General features: G+C 37.2%; 1 protein-coding gene and 1 pseudogene across 1 annotated transcript in view; one reads left to right on the top strand and one right to left on the bottom strand.

Moving 5' to 3' along the window:
• Positions 1-1,925: 1,925 nt before the first annotated feature.
• ANO3 (anoctamin 3) overlaps positions 1,926-15,912 on the top strand; it is a 451,354-nt gene continuing 437,367 nt past the window's right edge. Inside the window, exon 1 of the mRNA XM_057749054.1 lies at positions 1,926-2,075. Within this exon, the coding sequence (XP_057605037.1) occupies positions 1,926-2,075 (150 nt within the window). The remainder of the gene's footprint in view (positions 2,076-15,912) is intronic.
• LOC130860611 (interferon-stimulated 20 kDa exonuclease-like 2) lies at positions 7,009-8,044 on the bottom strand (annotated as a pseudogene).

Raw genomic sequence — 15,912 nt, 5'->3', positions numbered from 1 at the left:
TTTGAACAGGGTTTGCCCTGCATTGTCAGGTGGATTCTTAACCACTGTGCCACCAAAGAAGTCCGTGTTTTCAGTTTTTTAATTTGTAATTTTGATTATGCTTTTACCATCTCATCCAAGCAAAGTGTCATATAATTACCAGTGAAGCTTGGCCATGTTAGCCATTTCAGTCAAAGATTTGTTATGCCTGTTCCAGCACTGTGGTAGCCTAGGTTTGCATAGCATATTTTGTTTCATGTACATGCTGTTGGGATAATGATCATTCCCTGGTTATGAGAAATAATTTATAAAAGCATGTGAAGCAAAGAGCCAGTTTTCTTTACTTTTTTGTTCAGTTAAAATAACTAATGATGAGTAGGACATGTCCCTTTTTGTCCAGAATCCTTTTAATATTGTAATAGCAATGGATTTCCAAACCTGTTATATATATTTTACTTTCTCAAAGAGTGCTGAACACAGGAAGTAAAATTGCCGTTACTCATGTGTAACACATCTATCACCACACCTAATACCATGGTCATAATTAAAATCTCTAGTCATCACACCTCTCTTTCCCACTGAGACCAGATCCAGCCCACATCCTTACCAGTGAGACTGCCTTGAGATTTTTGTATCTAAGTTAATACCTAATACTGGGTCAATAAATACTCACTTGAATGAAGAAATAAATGGTTAAATACTAGTCCATCGTACATATACCACATTGCTTTTATCCATTTATCCATTAATGGACACTTATGTAGCTTTCATGCAGCTTTCTATTGTGAAAAATGATGCAGTGAACATGAAGGTGCAGATATCTCTTCAAGACAGTGATTTCATTTCATTTGGGTATACACCAGAAGTGGAATTACTGAATCATATGGTAGTTCTATTTTTTTTAAATTTTTTTGAGGAACCTCCATAATATTTCCTATAGTGGCTATACTAATTTACATTTGCCCAACAGTGTACTAACTTACATTCCCCCAACATTGCACATTGTTCCTTTTTTTGCATATCCTTGCCAGCATCTATTATTTCTTGTTTCTGTTTGTTTGCTAATAGCCATTCGAATGCATGTGAAGTAATATCTCATTGTAGGTTTTTATTTGTATCTCCCTGATGATTAGTGGCCATTTGTTGTCTTCTTGAGAAGACATACAGCTTGTTTGCCCGTTCTTTAATTGGATTCTTTTGCTATCAAATTGTATGAATTCTTTGTATATATTGGATTTAAACACTTTCAGTTACATGGTTTACAAATATTTTCTCCCATTCCATAGGTTGCCTTTTTCATTTTGTTGTTTCTTTTGTTGTGCAGAGCTTTTTAGTTTAACTCACCTTTTAATCTCCACAATCACAGGCATATTTCAGTAAATATCAGGACTACAGTCTCACAATCCTGACCCAGGAAATATAATTCAGAATTCACTTCCTTCCAAATTAAGATATTCCTCTGATTAGCTGCCCAGTGGAATAAAGTTGCATTCTCTGACAGTCCTTAGCCCCACCCAGCTGATCTTTTGTATACAGACATGTGAAGGAGACCTTCTGATACAAAGTTACTAAAAGCATCTCTCTGCAGCCTAGCCTAGGTCTTCACTTAGCTCATTTTACTTTCTGTTACAGCCTCTCTGAGATGGGGTTAGCACTGCTATCATTTAAAGGCAGCAAGCTATCTTCAAGAAAAACAGCTCTAAAATCCATCCATCCTATTGACGTCAATTGCTTAGGAAATGAGTGAATACAGAAAACTTAGAGAGTCAGCGCTGCATGTTTTCTCTCTTAGATTTCCAAATGAAAATAATTACTGGAAAGCCTAGGATTGTTACCGATTATAAAACAGTAATTTTCCCCCTCCTGTGATTTTTAAAACTTCTATAGTTTGAACTATTTGAATCAAAGTTTAAACTTTGATTATATAGCTCTTTAAGAATTTTACAATGTCAGCTGTGAAGTTTGAACTGGATTATCTTTCTCCTGAAGGCTTCAGACATGAGCATGTTTCCAGCCCTGATTTTACTCTAACCTGCTTGACTGAACTTTCTGATGATTCCAGTCAGTTGGAACTTCAGCACTCGAATTCTGTCCCTGTTGGTAAGCTAAACTTTAGATTGATATTTTTGAGTATCTTAACTTACATGTGCACTTTTTAATGTCAGATATGTAAAAAATAAATCTTGATGTCATTTACTTTGCAGTGGTATAGCTGATGCCAATTTTAGTTTCTTGAGTTATTTTTTCCTGAAATATATAAATAAATTACAGAGGCTTTGCCAATAGAGTAAAATGTCAGAAAACAAATTCAGTGAACTAAAAAAAATATTAATAGTGAAGTAGATTTTATTTGTCTGAACACTCAAGACTATCAAGGCTTAGTTTTGTTTGGGATGACTGATGAAATCAGGGATTTTATCCATAAATTGCAAAAAAAAAAAAAGAGAGAGAGGGAGAAAGACCTTTCATCTTTCATTCCTCTCTTTTATTTCTGTTTCCTTCCACATAATTGTATAGAGGATAATATGTACTTTACCTTCTCATTAAGAGCAAGGTAATATTGCTTTTGGTTATGTTATTTTATGACTTGGATTCTGTGTGAGCTGACAGTATTGATAGAATTCAATATGAAGAATTTCATTTTTGATACCTTTGGGTTTTATTTTTCCAGAATCTCAGTTTTCCTTCTTGATCTGCAATTTTGAGGAAATAATGATATATACTAATAGTTTGCATTCATCAAAAATTTCTGAGGGTTTGGTTTTTAATGAACATCTATGAGATGTCAATAATAAATTGTGCTTTGTAGAAAAATTTTGTATAATAAATAATACGTAAATGTTATTCTAAAGGAAAATTCCATTATGATTTAGTTGTTCATCTTTACTCATTAAAAGGGCAGTGTAATGTGAATGTAAAATGTAAGCAAAGCTTTTGTAGATCTAGATGTTACTGGACATTAATCTTTGTCCAATGAAAAATATTTGTGGAAATAATAAATTCCATTTTGCAACCAGAGGATCATTCCGAGAGAATTTGGCACATTTATTTTGAGAGGTTTAAAAGGAAGTTTTATGTGATTCCTAACCAACTGCTGGTTTTTTTTTGTTGTTGTTGTTCATAGATTCTTTTGTCTTGTATGACTTGTTTTATAGTATAGGCAGTTCTACAATCAGGAGATATAACAATCTTTTGTAACTTTTCTTCCAACTGTAAGAAAAGAGATCTCCATGAAATTGTTTTATTTTTTTCTTAGATTGAGAATCTTCCTGGGTATTGAACCTGCAGTTTCATAAAGTGGAAAAATCAGTTCTGTATGCAAATAAACATAGCTTTATGCAGGAAACTTGGACAGGAAAATAAAAAAATAAAGTATTTGCCAGTTCAGTAATGTTCTTTGCAACATATTTTATCTTCTAGTCATCTCTGCCACAGCACATATATTCCAATAGATTGAACTGTTGTCTTTATGCAGGTGAACTGCACATCTATAGCTTAGGTGTAAACACAGAGCCTGGAAGACACTTCCTCATTGATACCCTGGCGGTGCCTCAAATTCAACACCACGAAGCAAAACTTCCTAAAAACACCTCCTTCTTACATCTTTTTTTTTTTTGTCAGTAACTCCTTAACATATATTGCAGTATAAAGTTTGTGTTTATTTGTATGGCTATTAGTTTAATATTTGTCTTCTCTACCTCTTTGACTGCCACTGTAGCCCCAATACTCGATAGGGTACCTGGCAATAAAGGATTCTTTATGTTTCCACTTTCTGACTGCCTGCCTAAGGGACTGAAAGATTGGCCCTCTCCATTCCCCCTAGTGCATGCACCTGTGTGGACTTCTGATCTCACCACCAGGTTCTCCAGGACAAACTTCTTGCCCACTGACAGCCACATAGTCCTTCGTAAGTACAAGTCTGACCTATTTCCACCTTTGCTTACAGTTTCTACAATTCTTTGTGACCTAGGTTATAAACCTGGTACTCCAGGACCTAAATTTGTTTTTTTCCAAAACTTTTCCAGCCTCATATAACCTACACATAACCTACTTTCAATCAGTGTGCATATTATTCTTTCAAAATAATCACCAATAATTCTTTCCCCCTTGCCTTTATTAGGATCTCACTGAGATAAAATACTGTTTTATTCCCAAATACCTATGGTTAACTTTCTGTAAAAAGGAATGTTTTTTATTTTGCTGAACTTCTACAAAATATGTGTGCTATATGTTAAAATGCTCACATTCAAATGTTTTTTTGTGAATACATATGCTCATGGCTCCTCTTCTATTAGATTATGTTTTTTAAGGGTAATTGCCATTTCACGGTTGTTTGTGTCTGCAGATGATACACGTGCTTTTTTTGCCAGCTCCTCAGGGACCCTTACCTGTTTCTATTTTTCATGAATTGTTTTTCTAGTTCCAAATTAACCTGTTGCTACATGATGCGGACATGATACATACAATAAATATGATTCAGAGAATTACCAATGAGTACAGTATAGTTTATCTTTTAATGAATTCTCTGTCATAGGTAGTATTTACTTAAATCAAATTATACATGTATTTTAGCAGCCAAAATAGTCTGTGGAAATTATTGCACAATTTATTACCTGATAATAACAGATACCCTGAATTTGTTTTTCATTTGAAACTTATATGGAGCATTGAACATTCTAGAATCTGTTTTGTATGCTAGATCTTTTTGCCCTATTTCTAATGGAGTCAAGTTGTATCCTTTCATTTAAAATATATTAATTGAATATTCATGATTTAGTTAGTGCTTGGAGGTCATATGAAAATGAAAATAAGGTGATAGTAGAAGTAGGGAAAGAGCTATGTCCTTTTAATCTCAATGGTGTGGCTGTATGTTTTTAACACACCTACTCACATACTCCCAGCATGGGAAAATAAAGTAAAAGAGATGAATATTAGTCCACAGAAAGCTGAGCAGGTCTGTCTAAAAAGAAATATGTTCCATAGTCGGCAATGGACATGACGTTCCTTTAGAATTTAAGTACCTTGGTACAATTAGATGATAACCTCTTAACATAAAATCTTATATTATTTAAAAAAAAAAGGTGTGTCAGTTATCCCAATTATATGAAAACAAGCCAGTACCAGTAAACATCCAGTTGGACCAATGGGCTGCATATTGAAACAATATAGATATAATTCACATAAGTACTTGTATAAATATTATACTTCACAGTGGCAGTAATATACAATGCTAATTTCAAAGAATTCAAGAGCATTTGATACTTCATCTATTATTCTTTCCAAAACATATATAGTCATATAACTTACAGTGTGATAAAGTAACATTTCAATCAATGTGATCCATAATTCATTTAGCCAATAGCATAATCTTTAAAAAATTTTTTCAGTGTTTTGAAAGCATTTGGCCATAAAAGATAATATAACTTTTTTCTAGAGTTGCAGACAATACAGTCTAACATATTCAAGAATGTGTGATTCAACTTTAAAGAAGTTTGTTACTTTTATTTAATCTAGAATTTCACATGTTTATTAAACCCTAGGACACTTTTTTAAAATTAATTAATTAATTAGTTAATCAGCTGTGTTGGGTCTTCATTGCTGTGCAAGGGCTTTCTCTAGTTGCAGAGAGTGGGGCCTACTCTTCATTGCTGTGTGCAGGCTTCTCATTGTGGTGGCTTCTCTTGCTGCAGAGCAGCAGCTCTAGGTGCGTGGGCTTCAGTAGTTGTGGCACATGGGCTCAATAGTCGTGTCTCATGGGCTCTAGAGCACAGGCTCAGTAGTTGTGGCGCACAGGCTTAGTTGCTCCGCGGCATGTGGGATCTTCCTGGCCCAGGGATCGAACCTGTGTCCCCTGCATTAGCAGGTGGATTCTTAGCAACTGCACCACCAGAAGCCCATGAATACCACTATTGCTGCTATGATTATAATGAAAAATAACAAAAACAATATTTACTGTGTTAATTGCATACCAAACATTTCTTATTTTACTCTCCCAATACTGTTTTGAAGCATGGAGAAATTAAATAGTATTATAATCACCTATCATATTTCAAATATAGGTTTATAGATCACTGACTTAAAGACTAGTTTGCTGTTTTCAGTTCAAAATGGTTGAGCTGATATCTCTGTAGAAAGAGAAAAACATTTACAAGTAACTTGATAATCTAGGGAAAGACTACTTGGTCTGTAGAAAAGTAACTGTTAATAAGCCGATTTTTTTTTTCCTTTATAAAAATTTATCAAGGGAATAATTTGAGTTTTTAGAGGCTTGGTTTAGCAAAGTAAAAGACTAAAAACCATTAAAACACTTTAAATTCTTCTTTAACTTGCCAAGTGGGATCTACATTACATAAATTCTCTACCCCTTTAGGAAAGAGACTGCTTTCCTAAATCAGAAAAATTGACTTCCAAGTCACACTCTCTTACCTCTACTGCCTTGTAACCCTAAGGAGAACTACATCTCACCAGGGATGGCTCCTCTGGAAGTCAAGGTGGAAAGAACAGGTGATATCGCTACACAGACTAGATGTAGGCTCTGAGCCAAAAGCAGAGTCTGAGAGCTGTACTGTGATCATACAAGTTATCATCCAACAGCATACTTCCGAGAGTGAAAGAGGCTGATTACTTGAGAACGAAAGGCATAAAATGAGACATATGGCCACCCCAGTGATAAGGCAGTTTGGGGAACTACATTTCCCAGTATGCCCTGCCCCTTGAAAGTCAAAAGGCTCTCCCAGGAGCACAGCACCCTGGGACCCATGTTAGCACCATTTGAGAGGTAAACAGCCTACAGGGCTGGGTTCTGACATGGAGGCTTCTTCCTTCCATACAACACTTAACCAGACACAGGACACAACACCTGAGATGAAATTTCAATGAATGTTAAGTCTGGGGGGGAGCCTCACCCTCCCCAACAGCTCTAGCTTCCAAAGGTGTGGAGCTGGTAGAGCTGTCCTTTGGTCCACTGCCCTCTTCTCCTCGGTGTGGTGCTGCCTCTGCTTCCCCACATCACCAGTGTCCCCACTGGCGCTAGTCTTTTGGGGGATTCTGGGCCAGGTGCTTCTACCAACTTGTACAGCTCCATGGTGGCCTGCGCATCTTCCACAGAGGAATGTCCGCTTTTCCCAACCTGGATGTCCCGGCTCAGCAGCTTCTTGGTGAGACTCTTCAGAGACATGGTGGCGTTCTCTGGGCAGTCAGCCTTCCGGTTGAGGAGGGGGATATGGGAGGTATCTCATGTGAGGGACTTGGGGTGAAAGTACTGAAGGGCTTTGAAGTCGTTGTGGATGGCATGCCCCACCACTATCTTCCCTGTGAGAATCTTCAAGATCTGGCTCTGAGCAATCTTGAAGGGTGTAGCATTCACCATGTGCTGCTTCCGGATACCACGCCATCTGGTCCGGTAGCCCACGATGTGGCAGGGGGGAAGGATGTACTCATCATAAAGCACATCTCCGTTGTAGCTGACAGTGCTGCATCGAGCCAAGGAACTGACATGCCCCTTGGGTCCTGTGCCCACCATCTCACAGTCAATTGCCACCATCTTCATCGGTATATTCTGGGATGCTGCAGAGTATTTATTCTCTGAATGAGCTTGGGTGGAGTTCTGTGGGACATTCTTCTGAGGAGGGTTCTTCTGGGAGCCCTTCTTCTGGGGGCGAGTTGGGTGGCTCTGAATCTTTGGTAGGGCACTCTGGAATTCCCCCAGCAAATCTACTTTAGCCACAACAGAACCAGCTTTCTGGGAAGGAGCAGGGGTCAGCCAAGGCACTGCAGCTTTCTTGTCCAGGGACTGCTCTGACCCACTGCTGGAAGCAGCAGTCTTTATCTTTTGGGGAAGGGGAGGGGCCTTCCAAGTGCCATCCACCTTGGGAGTTTCCCCTCTCTTTGAAGGTTCTGAGTGCAACTTAGACACCTTGCTAGGGGGCTGCTTCTTCTTATTCAGAAAGCCTTTCCGTTCCAAGAGCCACCGCTTCTTGACAAATTTTTGGTGCTTGGCATTCCCCTTGAATGACTTTTTTGGGGGAGGTTTGCCAAAATCCAGATTGAGGAGTAAGGTAGACATGACAATGGATGGTGGGAGAACCGTTGGGGAAAGCAGCTTACCAACGAGAGGAGGATGGACGACTCATCCTCTGCTGAATCCCATAGACCACCATCTGGAGGTTTGTAGTGTACCCTGGGGAAGAGAGTGATCCTGATAACGGAGTCCACAGACTCGGGAACCGATAAGACCCATCTCCGTAGGGCTTGAAAGACATCAGAGTAACCTCTCAGATAATGCGAAATGTGAAATGATGGAAGGAGAACTTCCTTCTGAATCCGGATGCCTGGGTTCTAGGGTGGCCCAATTCACCAGCAGTATGGTATTAGGAAGACCTTTCCCCTTTCTAGAGCTCAGTCTCACTTGTAAATTGAGGTGACTGCAGGGCCAACCAGCGGAAACTCTGTGATGTGGAAAGCCAGAATGGTGAGCTCTATCATTTGCTGGGGAGAGAACGTCTAAGTATGCTCGAAGGCAGTGACAGGTTTGGCATAGTTGGGACCTCTGAATTACCCAGGCATCCCCAGAGCGGGTCCCAAGAATAGAGATACAAATTCAGGCGCCCATTTCCCTCGTCCCCAGGTGGGGGAAATCTCCCCATGCATCTCACTCAAGTCCTTCTCCCAAGAAAGGACCTTTGACAACACATATTAGCGGTGGGGGGAGGGGGGTAACACCGAGGCTGGGGACATCACACTCTGGCCGTCCACGCTACAGAGCCACCCTGGCACGCTCACACATCTACCTCCTAGACAGGCCCCCCAATAAGCCGATTTTAAATAATGACTATTTTAAATGCGTTGTATATATTTGGTGAGGCACTTACAGAATCTTTTAATAGTATTAATCATTGTTTTTCCTATCCAAATTAGGAAGCTATTCAATTCAAATGATTTCTGGGAAACTAATCCTAACTTTTGACCAACTAGAAGTTGACGTGATTCCTATATTTTTAAAAATTGCCTTTGAGTTATTTCCATAAGAGACTTCCTTCCTTCTCTAAATTCTTATTTTTAAAAAACCAAACATCTTAGCAAGGTGCTGGTGTCTTGTGGATTTATAATAACATTTTGAGGCAAATAAACAGAAAACATCTTTTCTATTTTCTTTTGTTTATAGCTAAAAATTAACTCAAAATGATTTATTCAGAGTCATACAGCTACTTATTACCAAAAATGAAGATGAGAAGCTGGTTCTCATGATTCCTTGTCTATTGCATTTCACACTAACGTAAATATCTTTCCTCAAATATTTCTTAGTATCATGTCCCCCTGATACCTGATGAAAATAAATCTACTCCACTGAAGTATAACTGAGTTATAAGACAATTAATTATTGTGCTTTCCTTAGAATAATAGATTTTAAGGTCTCAAACGATCCAAAACAAATGCTGTATTTTCAAAAAACCATTACACCATTCAGTACTAGTCAGAGAAGTAAACGTAAACCCATTATAAATATTACATAATATCCCCATCAAAGCACGTGATCATACACACACATACACACACACACATATACAAGCACACACACACACGCGCGCGCGCACACACACACATTCATTCACTGCACTTTTTAGAGAATTTGACTACTGTTATCTTTCCAGATATGTTCTGGAACCCAGAAGTGACTGACCACTGCTGAAATTCTAGTTGTGCTAAGGTCAGCATAAAAACAATCTCTTCATTGTTCACAGGTGGTTTGGGGTTTGTGAGGTGGACTCTGCAATTATTATTTCTTTGTCTCAAAAAAATGAAGAGCATGACCACTAAGGATATGGAAGGAAATCCAAAGAATAGGCTCTGTGTTCTCTGACCATGGGGTAGCGTATGGGCATGCAACTAATTGTAGCCCAGAAGACTATCTCTGATCAAAAAGTAGAAGACAATACTATGTAAAAATACTTTTGTTCAGTTAGAAGTTACAGATCCTAACTTCTTAGATGCTTAGAATTATGACCAGTTGCCACATGACTAGTTATAGTTATGATGCTACCATCATCAACTGTTTGTATTTATTAGATGTCTACTCTGTGCCCAACTTTCTGCCAGTCTCAGTTAGAAATGTAAAGTATTTAGAAGGTCCAGTGCCTGCTCTAAATTGTACTCTCTAAATCTAGTTATGAAAAAAATCTATATATGTAATTGAAATAGGTGACTGTATCATCTGTCTGTCTCATCCTGCAAGTGTCATTCAGGGCAGGAACATATCAACTGGGAGGGTAGTGTTTTAGAGAGGTAGTTCTTAAAGACAGTGTAGCCCACAGAGCACTTGCATTAAGAATCACCAGAATACTTGGGATACATAAAGATTCTAGGATCCCAGCCCAGACCTTTACATGTAAACTCTGTGGATATAATCCAGAAATTAGGATTTTAGAAATTTCTCATTTTATGACTATATACACCAAAAGTTGAGAACTGATGTTTTTGTCAATGGTCGTGATAGGTTTATTGGCAGGAGTTCCTTACAGTGATCACTATGTTATGGCATTTTTTCCAGATAATTTCTGATCATAGCAATTTGCAATCAACTATAACTCTTTGGTCAGCAACTTCTGTTTAATGGCTGTTGATCCATTTACAAGGGTGAGCCAAAAATTATCCGCACTCTGGTTATATTAAAACATCTGTTGGCCACACTGTCTTATCAGCACTTTCTGTTCAAGGCTGCTCTCTCCCCAGTCACTGCTGTGCAGCTGTGAACGTATTACATCAGTTCATTTGTAACTGCAGTGCAAGCAAAAATGGATGCCCCACTTGTGATTTGCACAAAAGAAGAACAGCGTGCAGTGATTCGTTTTTTGTGGTCTGTGGGTGTACCTGGTGCCATTATTTATCGAAGACTTTGTGCGCAGTATGGAGAAGGTGTTTTGTCAAGAAGTGTGTATGAATGGATAGAGAACTTGCTCCATTGGACTTTCACCTGTTTGGTCCCCTGAAAGCAGCCCTACGAGGATGAAGATTCACTTCTGATGAAGAAGTGAAGACAGCGATGCATTTGTGGCTCGCAGCTCAGCCTAAAACATTTTTTAATGAGAGAATACGAAAGCTGCTGACAGATGGACAAAGTGTATTGAAAAGCAAGGAGATTATGTCAAAAAATGATGTATTTGTCTTTTCTAAAAGTTAGTTAAAATAAATTCTACAGCCAGAGTGTGGATAATTTTTGACTCACCCTCATGTATACTTGTTAGTGTCTTCCTATTTTTCTTACATCTACATATCACCCTCAGATAAATTCAGATTCATACCCTTCTGAAAAAAAAAAACCCTCTTCTCATGTGTTATATAAAGCATTTCATTTTCTCTGTATTGGATGCCTGTAATACCCATTTCTACGGCACTGATATCAATGTAAAGTGTTTATTTTTTGCATTTAATCTTGCATTTAAATGTTTTAGCTGTTATATATTGGGTGTAGCTTTCAATGTAATTTTATCAGATAGAGAATGAACTCCCACCAGATAAGTGGTATATTGTACTTCTATTTCCTCAAGAGGGACCAACTGTGATCTCTTAATGGCTCTGCATAGGCGCCTTCAACTCATTCTGTCTCAAGAAGAGCAATCTAGGTTCATATAATATGCGTACTTTGGCTGCCCTGGTAAATGGAAAGTTAATGCTAGTGTGGTGTTATAAAATGAAATAACCCAACAACCATCATTTTGTTAAATGCCTGCTGAAAATATTCTACTAGGAATTGAGTACATCTATTATAATTCAAAATAACAAATTAAAAAATGGTCTTTCTGATAACATATAAGGAGTACTTATGCGGCCATTGCATTACTGCATAATAATTGGTGGAATTCACTAAAATATATAGAGGTAAAAATAGATGCAGATATATAGATATCTCTCCTAAAATATTTTCTGGTGTCATGTCTTCCTGATACCAGATTAAAAAACATTTACTTCGTTTTTTTGGAATAAGTCTCAGTACCTTGGCTTACCCAACACTTTATTAAAAAAAAATTAAGGCTTGTGGTGAAATGTTCATGATAACATTCTCAGGTTGACATGATGATATATAGCCATAATCCTTATTCATAAAGCTCTTTTTGAGAAACAACTGACGGGAAGCTCTCTCTAAAGTAATGGGTGTGTTCTCATCTGAAGTATGGAAACCGGTATGCTGCCAATAATTTATGACCAATTACAGAAAGTGTACTTCACTGCAGCTTGCAAGTATTATCTCTTTACAGTACATTCAAGATTCTCTTGTAGTTAATCAATCTCACTTTAATTCGAGTGTTTTTTTTTTAAGAGGGAGATAAGTAGTGGGGTAGAGGTATACACTGTAAATTAATCAAATCCTGCATATATGAGTGTATTTCCATGTGTAAATGTAGAAACAAAATTGAAAATCACTATTTTTAGTGATTTAAGCAGGATAGAGGTCAATGAATATACTATTCTGGCAAGAAATTTGACATTATTTTTCAGATGGATTTCAAATCATGTATAGCTTTGATTCAGAAATTCAACTTCTAAGAATTTGTTTCAAATAAAATCAGGGATATACATAGAAATAATGGAACAAAAATGCTCATTGCAGTGTTGCTTTTAATAGAGATAGTGGTAAATAAGTGTCCAACAGTGTTGAATTCATTACATAATTAAACTATAACATATCTCCCAAGAAGGAATATTTTAGAGACTTATAAAATGGGTAGTAAAGGAAATGCTGTTGAAAATGGAAAATACTCAGGGTAAAACATTAAATGAGCCAATAAAATTATACGTAGAAATTTTATACAATTTTCATGTAGATGTTTATAATTATATGAGATTTGTGCAAAACACACACATACACACACACACACACACACAAAATGTACTGAAACAGTAAAATCTGTTAGTCCTGAGGAATATGATCCCAGTAAAATTTACCTTTTGTTTTTTGCCGTGTTTTCCAAATTTCCTTGATTAATCATGCAATCCTTTTAATCATGTTTTATATATGTGTGTGTATATATATATTAAAACAGTTTTACCCTTTTTATACACTTAAGAAAAATGAGAAACAACTTACATTAAAATAGACATAGAAGAAGGTAGATTGTGCTAGTGTCCTTGACTAAATATAGGTTTCTTGACATTTGAGAATTTTCAAGTCTCCACTTGACTCTCATAGCATTTCCATGACCCTCTTTCTTCCAGTCTTGTCTTCAGTCTGGAGTCATAGCATAGAGACCCACATGAAAGCATTAGATACTCAGAAAACAATTGTTCAGGATGTTGAGAATAGTAATCTTTAGCACTATTTTTGCGGCCGTTTTTCTCCCCGGCACCACAAATCCCTAACCCTATTTCTAACAAAACTCTTCCATATATAGAAATAGCTAGTACACACACATAAATGGTCATTTATTATATCCAAGTAAAATTACAACTGTCATTTTTATGAGCTTCATTGTGTTTAATTTCTCAGAAGAAGAAATCATTTTACAGCAATTCAAGAAAGAGGATAAGGCATCCAACAATCAAGTGCTCTATCTACTTTTTAAAGGCTAGAGTTAGCAGAAAGGAAAGAAAAGATAATGATAGCTGTAGGCATCAAAAAGTCAGTGGGCATCAAAAAGCTAACTATAGGAGAGAAAAGGAGGGGATGTGTATTAAAAACTATAACAACAGAAAAGTATGGAAAGTAAGAGGAAAATAATTGTATAATAGAGGAAGAGATTTTTATGTATCAGGGTCTGTCTGTTTAAACACAAAGAGATTTGTTAGGAAGATATTTTATAGCTCATGGAATCATTGCATCAGCTTGACAAATAGGACCTAGATTAAGTTTTCAGAAAAAAAAAAATGATAGAACATGCAGATGTTTAGGCATGAATAGGGAGACATTAGCTGCTGCCAACTCCAAAGGCATGACACTTTCGTTGAGATGACCAAACTTTCACCTCTGCTCCAACCCTGGAACTACATAGAAAATCACTGAGTAAACAGGAAAAGGAAACAGTGCTACCCCTCCAACCGAACCCTATGCGCTGATTGGTGTCTGATTAAATCACTGCTGAACCCCTAGCACTGGGGTGGGATGAACCCCACAAAGGACCCATTGCCTGAGAGTGGGCAGATTCATCAAGAGAAGGCCACTCTGGACTTGTTTCCTCATTTGAAAAACAAGGTACTTGTACCTCTTTCAAAGATTCTTTGATTTTTTTCCACAGGCATTTGATTAAAAAATAAAAGGATCTTTGTCGGGAGGGTCTGTGAGGTCCTGCAAGTCACCAAAAATTTGGAATGCTTAATGCTTAGTATAAATTTGCACACTGGAGAAACCAATCATTGGCTTCTGATCTCCCAACTGCCCATGGCTATGTTCTCACCCATCATGCTTGTGCCTTTTCAAAACTCATTGTGCTGCATAACTTGGGAGTAATTTTCATCTAAATCAAGAGAATTGAAGAAACCATTGCTTATCCCTTGAGTCAGCTGTGGTGGATCCTATTATTGATAGTGGCATTTTGCCTATTTTTTGATAACCAATGAACTACCCCCATGTTTCCCATGTTTGTATCTTACTTTCACATTCTCACATTTCAGCTTTCGTTTTGCTTGTCTTTTGCTTTTTTTTTGGTCTATAATTTGAGTTCTCAAAAACTAAATATACTTGTTCATGTTCTCTGAAAATTCTATGCAGAAGGTTCTTGCTCCAGTTTATGAATAGAATATATAAACTACAATGATAATCTTAGATTTAATATTCTCACTTTCTACTTCTCATAAGTAAATCCAAAAGTTAATGGCATTTATTTTTATAAATTTCTGAGCTACACATTTAAACTGAACACTGACTGGTTGATATAGAAGTAGAAGTTGCCTACCTAAAAATAGAATTTATCAAATAATCCAGTACCCTATGTAAATTAAAATTCGTATTCCTCATATAAAGCAATAGAGAGGTAGTTGCTTAGACCATAGAATCAAGCTAGAGTTCAGAGGTTGCTCTGATATTTCTCAGTTATGTGACTTCAGAAAATTCAGTGAATCTTTATGTGTTTATATTTCCTTATATTTGATGAGGGTGTAAATGTTTACCTGTGTGGTAAATCTCTACCTTCCAGAGTAGTTAAGAGTATTAACTGAAATTGGTTGCATTAGAACCCTGGTTTCTGCTGGTTGCTAGAGTGTTGATGCTCCATGATGACAGTGGGTGCTCAGTCCTTTTGATGGGGTTGTAGTTTGTCAGATCAGTGAGGCTGTGTTAGTTTTAGCACTGACATCATTGCATTGACATAAAACAGTGTTCTCTTCTCAGGATATTAAAAAAAAAATATGTATTCTGGACTTTCAGAAGAAAAGATTAATATGGCCCAAAGAGACATTTAAAGCAGGACAGACTTTTTAAAAGAAAGGAGAAGAATATTCTTGCGGGATGGAATGATGTAGACTGACCACAGAATGTGGTATCGTAAAGCATTCATTTGTGTGTCTGTGTATGCCTGTGTTTGCTAGTTTATTTTTTGCCACCCCTGCATACATACCTCTTTCTTCCAGTGTGAATACTCTGGATTTCTCTTGGGGAGTTAATCCCTTTCCTACTCTTTAATGGTATGGTTTATACCCCTAATGTAAGCTATGCCCCAAGTCAGCCTTCCTTCCAAGTATTTCAGTTATTGGGCCAATGAGTTCCTCATTTGACTTATTTGACTCATTTGACTTGACTCTTCTTTCACTTGCAACAGGAAGAGTTCTCAAGGTACATATGGTGATAAATTCCCAGTTTTTGGTAGGATAGTGACAAGAAATGACCTGCTGAGCTAGAGTAGAAGATCCCTGTTGTGGGATAGTGGAAGGTAAATTAAGTATGGATAGAGTAGTCAGCCTCAAATGCTAAATTAATACTATTAGCCAGTATTGATGATAGACAGCTTG

The sequence above is a fragment of the Hippopotamus amphibius genome, chromosome 9, assembly GCF_030028045.1.
Source record: "Hippopotamus amphibius kiboko isolate mHipAmp2 chromosome 9, mHipAmp2.hap2, whole genome shotgun sequence".
NCBI lineage: Eukaryota > Metazoa > Chordata > Mammalia > Artiodactyla > Hippopotamidae > Hippopotamus > Hippopotamus amphibius.
The sequence above is the reverse complement of the archived record's forward strand: the minus strand, read 5'-3'. Positions and strand labels throughout refer to the sequence as shown.